The following is a 17,512-nucleotide window of genomic DNA, read 5'->3' on the forward strand; positions in this document are numbered from 1 at the left end:
TGACCCCTGTGACCTTGAAAGAAGATCAACGTCATTCATTTGAACAAACTTGATAGCCCTTCATCCCAGCATGTCGTGATTTCAATATCAGGTCTCTAGGCCTCTTAGTTATTCACAAGAAGGTGTTTAAAGAATTTTACCCTATTTGACCCCTGTGACCTTAAATGAAGGTCAAGGTCATTCATTTGAACAAACTTGGTAGCCCTTTATCCCAGCATGCTACAGGCCAAATAGCAGTATCCTGGGCCTTTTGGTTCTTGAGAAGAAGTCGTTTAAAGATTTTAAACTTTTTGAGCCCTGTGACCTTCAATGAAGATCAAGGTCATTCATTTGAACAAACTTGATAGCCCTTCATCCCAGCATGTTGTGGGCCCAATATCACGTCTCTAGACCTCTTAGTTATTCACAAGAAGTTGTTTAAAGGATTTTAGCCTATTTGACCCCTGTGACCTTAAATGCACGTCAAGGTCATTCATTGGAACAAACTGGATAGCCCTTTATCCCAGCATGCTACAGGCCCGATATCAGTACCCTTGGCCTTCTGGTTCTTGAGAAGAAGTCATTTAAAGAGTTTAGCCTTTTTGACCCCTGTCACCTTGAATGAAGGTCAAGGTAATTCATTTTAACAAACTTGGTAGCCCTTCATCCCAGCATGCTACAGGCCAAATATCGTTACCCAGTTATTGAGAAGAAGGTTTTTGAATGAAAAGTTTACGCACAGCACGTATGTAAACTACAACAATTTCAATGCCAAATAAAAGTTTTGAAAATTTGACGAACTAGGTTCGTCTTGAACCTAGTTCGTCAAATTTTCAAAACTTTTATTTGGCATTTAAATTGTTGTAGTTTACATATTTAGTATATCCCTTATATAATTGCATTGATAGTTTTCTAATTTTGCAGCTTCAGTTGCCATGGTAATCACTCTAATTATGCATAAATTATGAAAATGTGGATATTTAACAATTTCGGCTATTTTTTGTAGGTTTTTGTTTAAGAAACTATAGAGCTCATCCTTGAACAAACTTTATATTTCTCCTAAAGATGTATAGAAATTGCAGACATATTCTCAGTAAATTTTAGTTTGTTCATAGTTATTTAGCACACTGGTAAGTTAAACGTCTTCTTAATTTACCAGCATGCTAAATATGTATGGTTTGTTCAAGGGTGCGCTCTGTAGCTTCATAGACAAAACAAGGGCCCAATGGGCCCGAATCGCTCACCTGCAATCTGGAAATCATACATGGTTCATAGAGTAAATCAGAATTTAAATCATCCCTAAGCACATTAGAGGCCTCTTTGCCTCTTTGTTATTAAAAAAAGTCGTTTTTAGCCTATTTCACCCCTGTGACCTTGAATGAAGGTCAAGGTCATTCTTTTAAACAAACTTGATCCCAGTATGCCACAGGCCCAATATCAGGTCCCTATTTCTTTTGGTTTTTAAGAATAAGTTTTGGTTTTTAAGAATAAGTCTTTTAAAGATTTTAGCCTTTTTGACCCTTGTGACCTTGAATGAAAATTAAGGTCATTCATTTGAACAAACTTGGTAGCCCTCTATCCCAGCATGCCACATGCCCAATATCAGGTCTCTAGCCCTCTTGGTTATTAAGGAGAAGTCATTTAAAGATTATAGCATATTTGACCCCTTTGACCTTGAACGAAGGTCAAGGTCATTCATTTGAACAAACTTGGTAGCCTTCTATCCCAGCATGTCACATGCCCAATATCAGGTCTCTAGCCCTCTTGGTTATTAAGGAGAAGTCATTTAAAGATTATAGCATATTTGACCCCTTTGACCTTGAATGAAAGTCAAGGTCATTCATTTGAACAAACTTTATAGCCCTTGATCCCAGCATGCCACAGGCCCAATATCAGGTCCCTATGCCTCTTGGTTATTAAGAAGAAGTCATTTAAAATTTTTAACCTTTTTGACCCCTGTGACCTTGAATGAAGGTCAAGGTAATTCATTTGAACAAACTTGGTAGCCCTTGATCCCAGCATGCCTCAGGCCCAATATCAGGTGCCTAGGCTGTTTGGTTATTAAGAGGAAGTTGTTGCCTTTTTGACCCCTGTGACCTTGAATGTAGGTCAAGGTCATTCATTTGAACAAACTTGGTAGCCCTTGATCCCAGCATGCCACATGCCCAATATCAGGTCTCTAGCCCTCTTGGTTATTAAGGAGAAGTCATTTAAAGATTTTAGCCTATTTGACCCTTGTGACCTTGAATGAAGGTCAAGGTCATTCATTTGAACAAACTTGGAAGCCCTCTATCCCAGTATGTCACAGGCCTAATATCAGGTTCCTAGGCCTCTTGGTTATTAAAAAGAAGTCATTTAAAGATTTTAGCCTATTTGACCCTGTGACCTTGAATGAAAGTCAAGGTCATTCATTTGAACAAACTCAGTAGTCCTTCATCGCAGCATGTTACATGCCAAATATCGGGTTTTTAGGCCTCTTGGTTATGAAGCGAAAGTCTTAACAAGATATTTCAGCCTATTTGACTCCTGTGACCTTGAATGAAGGTCAAGGTCATTCATTTGAACAAACTTGGTAGCCCTTCAACCCAGCATGTCACAGGCCCAATTTCAGGTCTATTGGCCTCTTGGTTATTTAGAAGAAGTCTGTTAAAGATTTTCACCTATTTGACCCCTGTGACCTTGAATGAAGGTCAATTTCATTCAATTTAACAAACTTGGTAGCCCTTCATCCCAGCATGCTATAAGTCAAATTTCAGGACTCTAGGTCTCCAAGTTTTGGAGAAGAAATTGTTTAAATGGAAAAGTTGACGCCGGACGGCCGGACGACGGACGCTGCAACATAGCATAAAAAATGGCCAAAATTGTCAAAATTTCTACACTTTCATAATTTATGCATATTTTGGATGGTTACCATGGCAACTACATCTACAAAATTAGAAAACAGTCATTTTAGTTGAATCAGGGATATACTTAATGTTTAAAATACAACAAATTTAATCACTAAATAAGAGGTTAAAACCCAGCTAGTAAAGTTTCCTTTGTTGTATATGACCATTATATTACATAATGGACACCTAGGAGTCCATTATGTAACTCACTGTCCATTATTATAGGGCCACTGTTCATTATTCTCCAAAATAATGGACAGTCTATTTTAAACAAAGGGAAAAAAAACGCTGCTGTATGGAAAACTAAACATGTTTATTTGACTATCCAAAATTTTACATTTAAGTTCATTCCTCCATCGAAATTATTACTTCCCCTTCCTAGCTGTTACTGTTCTGAAAATAAAAAAAAAACATAATTAGATTCTTGCATTATTATTTGTTACATCTTTTTAAAACTTGTAATTGACGAGGAATAGGAACTCTAGATTCTTGACTGAGGTGGGATAATATGCATGCAGTCTTTTAGATCAGATATCTCACAACCCTTATAACATATAATCTGATGATTATGGTTAAACATAATATACTTAAGAGCGAAACCTGTCTAATCTGACACCTGCTTTCCCTATCCTATCTGTAACTGTTCCGTATTCAACAATAGCAACAATAGTATACAACAGTATCTGACTTTCCTACACCCTGAATAATCTGACCAAACACCCACGTGGTGTCGGATTAGACAGGTTTCATTGTATTCCAGTGCAATGCTATCATAGCAATCAGATATGGTTTTTTTTATCATATCTATAACATGCGTATGGTAGATTTTTTTAGGAAAAAACAGTTATGTTTAAATTGTAGGAAAAACTCACCTTGCTTGTATGTATTTGATGTAAAGTTAGACAATGCGCCTGTTCTTGTGCGAATAAACAGGTCACTTCAAACAGGCAAACAATCTGAATCACAGCTGCGTACATCCCTACATGTAAATGATGGCCGAGTAAGGAAAATATCACTATCCGACATGTTCAAAAACACTGTTGTACCTCCAAAGGTGTAAAACTAAATGACTGTGCATGCATCTCAACATTGTTAGTCCATTATTTGTCACAGGTGAGTGAACACCTGTGCAATTCCTGAAATGGGATGTCCCATTTCTCAAACAGGGTACGCAAGGTAGTGAGTAGTGGTATGATGGGTTTTAAGTAGGATAAATTCCTCAAACTGTCCATTATTAGAGAGAATGGATTGTACCTCGCCCTGCGGGCTCGGTACTATCCATTCTCTCTAATAATGGACAGGTTTTCGGAAATTATCCATTACTTAAAACATTTGATGGACTTGGGTGCTAAAAAGGGCCAAAACCAAACATAGTCCTTTGGGTCCAAATTAATTACTTCCTGTAAGATCATTTGTCTCAGGGAGCTTTCCACCCTTCTCAATACATGTATATATAGTACATATAAAATACTATTTTACCAATTTCTGTTCTAGACATCTAAAATGGTCTATGGGTACTTTGTTCGGTCCAAATTGATGTAAACTGTAACTAATTCTCAGATATTCACAGACAGTCTGGCATCATGACAAGGCAAATTCTGGTCACACATTTGGTTGATGTTAAATTCTAGTAAATTCGACCCAAATTGAGCATACAAGTTAGATTTTCATCCAAAATTCAACAGGATTATTTGCAGGTCAAAATTTCACAAATATCTTCATTTGAAATCAAGGTCAGTTTCAGATCATAATTTTAAGACACTTGACCATATATTTATCGGTAGTGCTTCCATAGATCGTAAGTGCAACAATTACAACAAACAAAAGCATAAACTATTTTTGTGATCTTAAAAGAAAAAGCAAGACATAATTATTTTTCCCCTTTTTTAATTAAGACATGTTTGAATTTCATTTGGAGCATGAGCAATAATAATTATTATATCTTGTAAACACCTGTATCCCAAAACAACCAACAAATCAGTTACAACTAGCCGTTCCTCTACATTATTTGATCTAACTATCTTATAGTAGCACAGCAAGATCTGATGACAATAAATCTGACCAAATATCTCACTTGACTGTTTACATCTAATAATACTGTAAATCACTTTATTTTTACATATACTGTATTCGGGGTCATCATCACTTTAAAGATATTTGCGAGTTTATTTAGTTTATTAGTTAAACGTCCTATTAACAGCCAAGGTCATTTAAGGATGTGCTAGGTTTGTTGGTGGAGAAAAGCCGGAGTTCCCGGAGAAAAACCACCGACCAGTACCTGGCAACTGCCCCACATTGGATTCGAACCCGCATCCCAGAGGTGGAGGGCTTGTAGTAATATTTCAGGACATCTTAACCACTTGGCCACTGCAGCCATTTGCGAATACATGATTATCAATTCACGACCAAGGGCTCTGAGAACTATTATTCATAAAGAATTATATAAGAATAATTATATACAATTATATTTAACTTTTACACAATTATTTGTGGAATTCACATGAACTTTGAATATAAAATGAAAGCAGGGATTAATTTTTATAAAAATCAAAAAAAAATCCTCTATATCTTGTATAGCTATAAGGTTAATGTTGGTAAACAAATAATGAACATATTCTCCTAGAAAGGTAGCTACTGTTGTAGCAGAAAAGATATCACCTTCTGACTGGGTAGGTGATATCTTTTCCGCTACAACAGTAGCTACTAGAAAGTTAATGTATATATCAATATTTCAGCAGTTATTAATTATAATTTAGCACTTTTCCCCACCAGATAACTCAAATCATATTTCCACTCTTTCATTGAGGTAGTAAATATTTCAAACCTGTTTGAAAATAAACTGTGTGATAAAATTTAATGGCTTCAAGATAAACATTAATTTTCCTTCTTTTCATGGAATATAAAAATCTAAGGTTAAGATCAAGAGTGAACACAAGTTTTAAGATAGAATTACTTCAAGATAATTAAATAAACACTATCTTATTTTTCTGAACAAAGATATTTGAGGCTGAGCAGTGAAAGTGAATTAAAGATCAATGTAGATTAAGTTCAAGAAAAGCACTTTCTTGTTATTCTGAACACAGATATTGGAGGTTGAACAAATTTGGTTTACATTTGTATGGCTCATTCTTTCTAGTGGAATTCCAGCTGAATTGGTGTCACTGATATATAACACTCTTTTATTTTTGTCGGTCCAGCTTAAAAACGAGATAATCAAATTTCAGCAAATTCAATTTGTTGTTTGATCTACAGAGCATACGTAATTTAAACATTTAACCTCAATATTTTGTGATTCAAATTGTCGCAATCATAAGTGTGAAAATTGATCCCTGAAAAAAATATATACGTCCAATTGTCTCATTATCTACAAATCTACACCAGTGACAAAGTCCATCATAAAAGTTGATTGTTGAATACTGATCTTAGCTAATATTCTTAGGGGAGACAACATAAATAACACTAAAATATATTCATCAGATCTAGTAGCAATACATTTTGTTAAAATCTAGGGCATTTCAAATCAAGTTGACAGATAAAAATACATGCTTGACCTTCACAAGGCACAAAAATAAAAGTAAACATTTCAATTATTATTGGTATCAGCTATTCCCTAGTGTCATAACTCACTATTGTATCCATCTGATTGTAGGACAGTATTAGAATGGTCAGTTTGGATGTCCATTGGGCTATTTCTCGTCTTCAAATCCGTTTGGTCACTAAGTCCATATTTATCATTATGCCTGTCCGACCTTTCATGTCTTTGACGTCTCTCTGACATTTCATGACTTTGACGACTGTCAAACTTTTCATGACCATGTCTGTCAGACCTTTCATGACTTTGACGCTTGTCTCTCGAATTATAGTCATCACTGTGTGAATGTGTCCTCCAGTTTCCTGGTGGAGACCTCTTCTTGTCCCCTCTCCAGGAACTTGTGTGACCTTGACCTCTCCTGTCCTGTCTTTCATAACGCTGATCTCTGTAGCCATTGTTTCTATAATGGTAACCTCCATAATCTTGTCCTTCACCTTCACGACCTTGACCTCTATAATCATGACCTTGGCCTATATTGTTACGACCTTGACCTCTATATTCATGAGATGCATAATCCTGTTTATCGTCTCTATAGCTCCGATCGCTATGGTAGTTGTGATATCCTGAATGCATGCCATAATCAAGCTCCCTTTGCATTTCTCGCTGTCCTTCTTCAACCTCATAGGTATATTCACCGTAAGGGTATCGATCATCCACAGGAGTGGCGTTTCTGGCATTGTCATGGTAACTGCCATGATGGCGGTCTTGATTCCCACCACTTGAATGTTGGTCCCCTGAATCTTTACTCTTACTCATTGATCTTTCTGATCTCGATCGTCTGTTTTGGTGTCCGTGCGAACCAAATGTTGATTGAGGTTTCTTTTGTTCAAGTCTATGCCTGCCTTCATTCTTGTAGTCTTCCAAACTGGAACAACCAACAAAGATATAATCATTATTTACCTAACTTATAACAATACCTTTAATCATAATCTTATAAAAGCCATTCCATTTGATTATTAGTGATATGTGATAGTTTCAATACTTAATATAAATGGAACTTTCTTTTATTGTTCCATGAATTTCAAATAAAAGATGCTTAATTTACCAACTTCAAAAAACAAGATAGCTAGATAGGTCTTCAAAGTTTCAGAGCAAGGCTGAGTCTGAGATAGATGACTTTAGAGATATTTATGTTCATACTAATGTACTCTATGCATTTTCTAATGAAAATATATCAATTTTTTTTTTCAATATTAAAAAAAATCTCAATAACCTACAAGGTTTTTGTACGTAGATTGTCGAGGTAATTCTCTCGTTCTATGTCATGTCCTCTCGCAGCATTGAAGGCTGAAAAGTTACGAGCAAGAATTAGAAGTTTTAACTAAACCATACAACGATAAACAATTATATTGGTTGTCAGGAAAGTTATGAAATATTTTCACTTTGAATCGAAAGATAGAAATATTTTATGCACCATTCCATACCAATTATAGAAATTTAACAAATATCACAGTTAAAGCTTGTAAACAAAGTCAGTGGATCCATATAGCAATTTCAAAGTAATAGGAGTATTTAAGTTAAGTTTACAAAAAGTATAGTTAAAACCTACAAAACACTTTTAAAATTCTTCCAGTTTATGACTTATCTTTATTGTAAACTCTATTATTCTATTATGGCCCTTTCCAGAGGGAACTGTTCTCCTATAGTGTTGTCTGGCGAGGTATAGTCCCCGAGTCGAAGACGTGGCGACTATACCTCGCCAGACAACTCTATAGGAGAACTGTTCCCGAGGGAAAGAGCCATAATAGATTTAGTACGTCACATGACATTCATTATGACGTCATATATTTGGTCGCGTGCTCATTCCCGGGGGACTATACTTTGGTATAGTTCCCGTAGTCAGACATAGTCTCCCGTAGTCAAGAAGGACAGGGAACTGTCGCAAAATAGATCATGGCTGTTATCCAATCGCATTCCTAGTAATTATCACGTGATGTACTAATTTAGCTTATTTTCATTCCTCAATACTAATTTTGTTTATATAAGCCTTACTTTCTTTTACCAATTTTAGCATATCAAAAAATAATACCTTGTATGGCCTCTTCTGGTTTGAATGCTAGTCGTTCTATCATGTACCTGTGGACATAAAAGTTAGGATACACATATCAGAAAGGACTGACCCGACCGGCATAGAATCAGATTCTATTGCAATCAATGCAAGTCCCCATCAATATCGAACATGTACCTGTTGAATACAAAATCATTTTGTTTTGGCATAATTAAAATCCAAAATGACTGCTAAGCAGCCATTTTGAATCCAGTTACTAAAAAGATCTAAAAGGCACGAGGAATCGTCCTACCAAATTTGAGAACAAACACATCACTTCCATCCATCGTATTTGTATAAAAGAAAAAACAAACAGACAGAAAGACAGACGAATGGACAGACAACCTGATTTCTATAAGGCACTGGCATCTTGATAGAATATAGATTGTGTAATTTTCTAACGTGCTGTTTTTCTTACCTACAAACCATGTAGCCCGTCCTGTTGACACCATGGGTACAATGCACTCCTATCACATCAACTGAAACAGTTCCCAATACATTTTTATTAAAATCCTGTAGTTTTTCTCAAAACCAAAACTTTAAGCTTTTCAGTACAAAACATTTTCATGTCAAAAACATATCAATCCCGAATTTATCCTGAAAATTGCATGTGGAAAAAAGTTGATTTACAGTAAAGTAATGCTAATTACTACGGCATCTTACCTTTATCGGATGATGAAGCTTTGGTTGTGGTTTCAATAGCATCAAAGAATCTACAATGTAAAATTAACAGTTTACTTCAGGTACATTTATTGCAATATTAATTTATGTTCTCGTTAATTCTAACATGGATTTATTGGTTAGTATCCTGAGCGGTGATACCTCCTCTAAGATTGTGATTAAGTTAACATCCAGTTTGGTAACATCACATGTAAAATGTCCTAGGGTTTCTAATACTCATATCACCCTGAATGGTGTTTGATCATGACCTAGCTGACCAGAGATAGTGAGGTAATATTGCATACTTAAGATCATTTGAAACTCCACTAACAGAGAATCTTGTCCTGTTTTCACTATAGGGAAAATCTCCCTCGCTAGACTGTTATCTCCCCAATGAGACCAATAAAAAAGTACACCATGTATCTATGTTACTTATGCTGCATATATAACACTTGGCAAATTAATTTGGTTTTTTTCATTCAACCAGATTATAAAGCAAATATCCCAATACACGTATCAGTTTTGTTAACATGGTATTACATATGTGATCAAATACTCTATATATATACACATGAAATGTTCGGTGTTACCACATACTACATACACACATGAAATGTTCAGTGTGACCACATACTACATACACACATGAAATGTTCAGTGTGACCACATACTACATACACACATGAAATGTTCAGTGTGACCACATACTACATACACACATGAAATGTTCAGTGTGACCACATACTACATACACACATGAAATGTTCAGTGTGACCACATACTACATACACACATGAAATGTTCAGTGTGACCACATACTACATACATACATACATACATTAAATGTTCAGTGTGACCACATACTACATACACACATGAAATGTTCAGTGTGGCCACAAACTACATACACACATGAAATGTTCAGTGTGAACACATACTACATACACACATGAAATGATCGGTGTGACCACATACTACATACACACATGAAATATTCAGTGTCACCACATGCTACATACACACATTAAATGTTCATGTGTGACCACATACTACATACATACATTAAATGTTCAGTGTGACCACATACTACATACACACATGAAATGTTCAGTGTGACCACATATACTACATACACACATTTAATGTTCGGTGTGACCACATACTACATACACACATGAAATGTTCAGTGTGACCACATACTACATACACACATGAAATGTTCAGTGTGACCACATACTACATACACACATGAAATGTTCAGTGTGACCACATACTACATACATACATTAAATGTTCAGTGTGACCACATACTACATACACACATGAAATGTTCAGTGTGACCACATACTACATACACACATGAAATGTTCAGTGTGACCACATACTACATACATACATTAAATGTTCAGTGTGACTACATACTACATACACACATGAAATGTTCAGTGTGACCACATACTACATACACACATGAAATGTCCGGTGTGACCACATACTACATACACACATGAAATGTTCGGTGTGACCACATACTACATACACACATGAAATGTTCAGTGTGACCACATACTACATACACACATGAAATGTTCAGTGTGACCACATACTACATACACACATGAAATGTGTGACCACATACTACATACACACATAAAATGTTGAGTGAGACCTCATACTACATACACACATGAAATGTTCAGTGTGACCACATACTACATACACACATTAAATGTTCAGTGTGAAATATTTTTTGTTGTTTTCATGGTTGTTGTGAAACCACAAATATAACAAGCAAATTTGTTGAATTTCCATCCTCCGCTTTCAGGACATATTGTAGGTAAACATTATTGAGGGTAGGTTTAATCTTGGTTGAAACATGAAAAAAAACACACCTGAAGTCTTATTCGGAAGTAAGGCATTTGACTTTGTTACCAAATTTGAAGAAAAATGGTGGCAGAAAATGACTTTTTTTTATTAAATCAATGGGCCATAACTCTGCTGATTAAGATCTGCCAAAGTGGTGATCAAACTTGGCTAGGCCCTTAAGGCATTTAACTTTGTTACCAAGTTTTAACAATATTAGTTTTAACATTTGTTAGTTATTACACAGAAACTGCAGAAAAAACAACATTTGTAGTAAATTAAAGGGCCATAACTCTGATAAATAACATCTCCTGAAAGAGTTGATCTAACATGGCCAGGCACTTAAGGCACTCAACCTTGTTACCAAGTTTGAAGAAAATCGGTTCATATTTATTACAGTTATATTGTACGGAAGTGGCAGAAACTGACTTTTTCATTTAAGCAAATGGCCATAACTCCACTAAATATGGTCTGTTGAAAGTCACAATTGAACTTGGCCAAGTCCTTAAGGCATTCAAACTTGTCACTAAGTTTGAAGAAAATCAGTTTACATTTGTTACAGTTATTGCACAGAAACGAAGTGTTACAGACAGACGGACGAACCCAAATTAATATCCCCCGTTTCGGAGAAAGCGGGGGATAAAAAATCCAACAAATTTTGTTTTTATATTATTGCCCCTATTGCTCCATTGGCTAACCACAAATATTTCTTTCCATGAAATTATATCAAAGCTCTAAACCATGAAAGAAAGTACACACAAATATTTTATAGTATACAGTATGTAAATGGACGATGTTGCTGTTATGAACACTTGATAGCTTGCTATTTATTATAATTAGGTAACACAAACACCTCTAACTGACCTGTGTACTATGTCATCTCCCGGAATCACATGACCTTCTGTGAATACTTTGAGATGTTCAACTCCATTTTTAGTAGTAAAATCCTGAAAATAAGAAGTGTACTGAAGAAATCTTGACAAAGATAAAATTAGTCATCAAATCAGTGAAATCACTATTCAATTCACTTTTCTAAGTTAAAACATTTGGTTAAAACATTTTTCCATGATAAAACTTTTTCCAATATACAACATGTACATGTCTTTAAGTCTAAAATCTATCCATCTTGCAATCAACAGGTGATACACTCTTTCGGTATTGTAAACACTCCCACGGTAATTACTCTCACTTTTTATGAAGTATTTATACTTACATCTGTGAAGTAGTATTTAGTGGTGAAAGTCAGGTCTATTACCATCACAAGTTTGTGATTTTCCTTCTCGATGTGGTCAATCAAATTTTTAGGGGTGAACCTGTCAAAAACAATTTGGAAACTACAAATGCCTGTATGACATATACCATCTCTGTATATTATTCCAACTTTGCAAATTACAGCGTTATCTGCTCTTGAAAGTAGACAGTTCCATCAGTAGATTGTGTCGATCATTACATTGTCTTCTCTCTGTGACTTGCGTGTTACATTTTGAGACACATGTTGAGTGCAGAAAACTCTGTGATACAGAATCAAAATAATGTGTGACAAGAAACTGGACTGGTTTTGAAATCCAAAATTAATATGAATGTAAAAAAGTTTTACCTACAACCACTTTTTAAATTTTTTTTTGACTGGTGGGTAATAATATATTATAACTATGGATAGTACTCGTTTTTTAAGCCTTAATGATAGCAGAATTTTTCTACAGAAGAAGTCCTATTTTTCATTTTTATAGACTTACCACATATCTGGTGGAACTTGTCTTAACAGTCCCTATAATAAGAACAGAGAAAATAAAGATAAATCAAATTTGATTTTAAGTGACTCTGTCATTTTGTAAATGCTGTATTGTATCAAATCATGAATATGTTATTGTAACATTATTTCTCTTGGACACATAAGATACACAAGTTCTCACGACATTCATGATTTTATATGTAGCCAGTAGGCACTCACACAAGATCCTCTGTTTAAAATCTGTTATACCTTGCAAATTGGAAGATCTGATAATCATTAGTTAATGAGACAGAGTAAAATGATTCTTACATGTTTCAGTGGTACTTTGAAGCAAACAATGTTTGTCCCAGGAATAACTTTCCCAACATTGGAATAGTCCAGCCACCTGTAACAGTTCATTTAAGGAGTTAAGCTTTGATGTGTACAAATGTATCTATACGTCATAATTAACTTACATAATATATAATAATAATAATACAAGAAATCCCAGAGGGATTTGGCACCCACCAAAGAATGATCTATGTGTGACAATGGAAAGAGGATCTTTTCTCCGCTTTTCAAACTTTTACTACATATGAAATTTGAGAAAGGTACTTTCAGTACTTTCTGAGATATACAACACTAACAAACTTCAATAATCAAAATCTAAGATGGCTACCTGTCGGCCATCTTGTTGACCGAACAGTCTCAAAATGTAATATGCACAACTAGGGCCCTAAGGGAACCTACATATGAAATTTGATAATGATCCCTTCAGTACTATCTGAGAAATAGTGATAACAAATTTTAACCATCAAAATCCAAGATGGCTGCCTGGTGGCCATCTTGTTGACCAATCAGTCCTAAAATGCAATATGCATAACTAGGGCCATATTGGAACCTATATATGAAATTTAAGAACAATCCTTTCAAAACTTTTTGAGAAATAGCAATAACAAACTTAACTATCTAAATACAAGATGGCTGACTGGTGGCCATCTTGTGCACCGATCAGTCCCTAAATGCAATATGCCCAACTAGGGCCCTACATATTAAATTTGAGAATGATCCCTTCAGTACTTTCTGAGAAATAGCGATAACAAACTTTAACTATCAAATCCAATATGGCTGACTGGACACCATCTTGTTCACTGATCTGTCCCAAAATGCAATATGCATAACTAGGGCCCTAGGGGAACCTACATATGAAATTTGAGAATGATCCCTTCAGTACTTTCTGAGAAATAGCAATAACAAACTTTGAATATTAAAATCCAAGACGGCTGACTGGCAGCCATCTGATGATGGTGGGCTTAAAAATACTGTTTAAAAGAGGTATCTTCATAATTCCAACTGTTCTGAAATCAAAATATCGACATTAGTCAGACATAGAACTCGGTACCAGAATATAAGAATTTCCTGTAACAGTTCTGATTGGAAAATATTACGATGTCAATAAACAAATGTTAGATTTCTTTCATTTGATTCAATTTCTAAATTTGATAATTTGATACCGAACATTCCAATGACGTCTTTTTTTAGTAGGAGTGAATGAAACATCAGTCAGTCCCGCCAAACAGTGGAAGTCGCAATCACCAGAATGAGGTCGCTTACATATTTCCCACAGTATTATAAAGGATTGCACACTCATTCGGTTTAGTGAAGGCATCTTTTCTTGATCATCAAAGAAACATTTCGCTTTAAGCGCAATCGTGTAAATAACTGGCAATTTGCTTTCATTTTGAATACCATCTTCTGTATGTATAATGAAATAGTTGCAGGATAAACAATTTAGGTCAGTATCTTACAATACAAGTTTTATTTTGGTGTTGACACGGAAAACCGAGATGACTCCACAAAACCTCCTCATCTCACCTCATCGGACAAACGAAAGCAGCATCAATATTAATTGTAGCAAAAATAAAATTTTTAGAAATATGGCAAGTACATTCATTATTTACATAAACCAATAATTAAAACAAATCATTTATTTCATCTAAAATAAAACCAATTTGCAAATCCCATACACCGCCTGCAGAGGAGACGTCCGCCTGCAAGAAGACGTCCTAGGCCTCACGCTACCCACGATACACTCGATCGTGGTCTATATATATGTTTTGTAACTTTTCATCGGATATTTGATCCAGACATATCTGTCTTCCACAGTTATATTTAGAACTATGGATATGTGGAAGGAATGTGTGTACAAGATAAAAACAACCCATCTCAACTGCTATTCCGGGACCGTAAAATGTAATATTGGTAACCTCAGCCAAAGCACAGGGGCACGCAAGTTATACATTATGTAAAATAGTTGCTATCTACATCATGTCCACATAATCTAAAAAATGAATTATATATTATGTAAATATCGGTTAGCTTGTAATAATCATAATAATAAAATGTTTTGCTAAAGTGGTTCTACATCATTTATGTAAGTAACTTTCATTGTACATACAATGACAAAGTGGACATTTTGTTACATGTTACTTTAATATTATGGTAGTTGCAATCAAACATTCTGTAAAGTTAATACCATGGTAATATGTGTAACTGTGCATCTACCATTTTGGATCAAACAAAGCTGGGCTGGTTCACTGCCATCCACCGAGTAGCTCAATACAAAAGGGAGTTTATAGGAAGGTTTCCTGGGATTTTTAACTATTGGATCAAGGAATTCTTAAATTATTACTAAACAGCTAATTACATTTAACTGATAGTTTGTTATTTTGGAGAGTACTGGCTGTGTAGCTAAGGTGTACAGATATTCTACAACTAGCCCTCTTAGGTTGAGAGTTCAAAAGTAAACCCATGTGAAGCAAGTGCAAAAGTATATTGCTGATAATGTATTTTGTTCTTGGTTACTTCAGCTGGCATCTCATATATACCTCAACCTAAAGTGTCCATAAAGAATTGCTCCACTGCTGACAAATGGTATTTTTTCTCTATCAAAAACAGGAGCAGACAATTTAGTATATTTCTTCAGTTACAAAATTTCAACTGATGAGTATTGTTTTATCGTTTATGCTCTGTTGGAGCATCTTTAAATAATCCTGAATGTAAAAATGATGTTAAATGAAAATACAGTGTACCAGAACAATTATGACTTAAAACAGTTTGACACACATTGATGCATCAATCTTTTTTCTTTCTTCTAGTTTTTATCCCATTCATGTGGACAAAACTTCTCAGAGTAAAATAACACATAACACAGTGAGTATAATCTCAATCTCCTTCCACAGCATGGTAAGCTACTTTTAAATACTATAGATGGCAGACCTTCATACAACTTAAAATAATCGATACCCTAATTATTTAACACTGTGAGTTTAAGAACACAATATTAATATATAAATGATATTTACCGGTCAGGAGGAGACATTTTCTGATGTAAAGCTAAGCTTACATGTACATGAAATCGCCATTTTCGATGTTACAATGTGTTGTTGGTATACCGTCACGGCAAACCTCTTGTCACTCGATCTATCGTTGACCAGCGGCTGATTTCAGAATATTCAAATCGCTCTAATTCATTCATTTTTGCTCCAATCTTCATAAAACTTGGTAGAAATATTCATTTTAATGTACTGAATAACATATCCTGTGTTGTCACTAACTTTTCTTTGTATTTAAAGTGTTTTGTCGTTTGTTGTCATTTCTTGTCGTTTTTTTGTCGTTATTAAGTGTTACAATGTAGGGTCCTGTTCATAAAACTCAAAACTGTAAAATCGGCCAATTTTATATTTGCCTCATCTTCTCTTTTAATTACTCAGTGTTCATGTAGGCCTTGTGCAAGTTTTGTATCGTAATCATAAGGCTTGGATAGTGAAGATGCAATCATTTCGACCCTGGATCCTGACATTTTATCCCATGTGGAACTTTCGTCAGTGTATATACTGATTTACAAAAATATTGCTGGTTGGTGTTTTTTCTCCGTGTACTCAGATTTTCCCTCGACCAATTAAACATGACACGTCTTTAAATGAGCCTAGTGGTTAATAAGACATTAAACTAATCAAACCAATCCATAAGGTTAATGGCGGTTATTGTTATGCTCATTATTCATTACAAACTCCTGTGCTAGAGTTATAAAGCCACGTGATCATGTACGTTCGCTATGAGCTAAAGGGCCAAAATATACCATTTCATGTCAATCAGTTATACAAAATCAACAGTATTTACCTATCAGGAGGAGGCATTTTCTGACGAAATGTTAGAGATCTATATATCGACGAGAAAGCTTCGTTTTTGACACTTGCAATTTTCTTTACTCGAAGAACATGCTGTAAAATCCGCATCCTTTCGACGCTTCAATATTTGGGTGCGTTCGATTACGAATAATTAAAGTCGATTAAGGGTGCAGGTACAAGTGCACTCATCAGTACAGCATATGATAAAACTAATTGAGAAAAACAAACAGGAAGGAGTTTAATGAATCAGATAACAATATTGCAATCTGTCCTTTACAACATAAATTTTTCCATTTTATAGTTTTTTTTGTGTGAATCAATCTAGTTTTTACAACTATGAAACTAAAATGGAAATGTCATAGCAAAATTGAAGGCGCAGTGTGCGACAGCAGAACGAGACAGGTAGTTTGTACATCAACGGAATTAAATAACGATATACTGTATGGCATTGACTTGGCACAGTCAGTTACTCCCTTTATATCTTCAACATAGGAAATCCCTGAAGGCGTGATTGGTCAGTATTTTTTTCTTCTGAAAGCATTGAGTAAAATCACTATGACATAGTCCAGGGGTTAAACAAGA

The 17,512-nt window shown here is 35.1% G+C and overlaps 1 protein-coding gene and 1 long non-coding RNA gene across 2 annotated transcripts; both read right to left on the minus strand.

Annotated features, from left to right (window-relative positions):
- Nucleotides 1-3,161: 3,161 nt before the first annotated feature.
- Nucleotides 3,162-4,195, minus strand: LOC138335011 (uncharacterized). The gene is made up of 2 exons (XR_011210220.1): nucleotides 3,740-4,195; nucleotides 3,162-3,260 (listed from the first exon to the last, which is right to left on the minus strand). It is a non-coding gene; the product is annotated as an uncharacterized lncRNA (long non-coding RNA).
- A 542-nt stretch (nucleotides 4,196-4,737) lies between these two features.
- On the minus strand, nucleotides 4,738-17,042 carry LOC138334484 (pre-mRNA-splicing factor 38B-like). Its single transcript, XM_069283141.1, has 10 exons — nucleotides 16,923-17,042; nucleotides 13,071-13,146; nucleotides 12,766-12,797; nucleotides 12,243-12,342; nucleotides 11,894-11,976; nucleotides 9,170-9,219; nucleotides 8,925-8,985; nucleotides 8,489-8,535; nucleotides 7,677-7,746; nucleotides 4,738-7,324 (listed from the first exon to the last, which is right to left on the minus strand). The coding sequence occupies exons 1-10, from the start codon at nucleotides 17,036-17,038 to the stop codon at nucleotides 6,484-6,486; spliced, it is 1,476 nt and encodes a 491-aa protein (XP_069139242.1). The 5' UTR covers nucleotides 17,039-17,042; the 3' UTR covers nucleotides 4,738-6,483.
- Nucleotides 17,043-17,512: the final 470 nt, after the last annotated feature.

Source organism: Argopecten irradians, chromosome 11 (genome assembly GCF_041381155.1).
Source record: "Argopecten irradians isolate NY chromosome 11, Ai_NY, whole genome shotgun sequence".
NCBI classification, from domain to species: domain Eukaryota; kingdom Metazoa; phylum Mollusca; class Bivalvia; order Pectinida; family Pectinidae; genus Argopecten; species Argopecten irradians.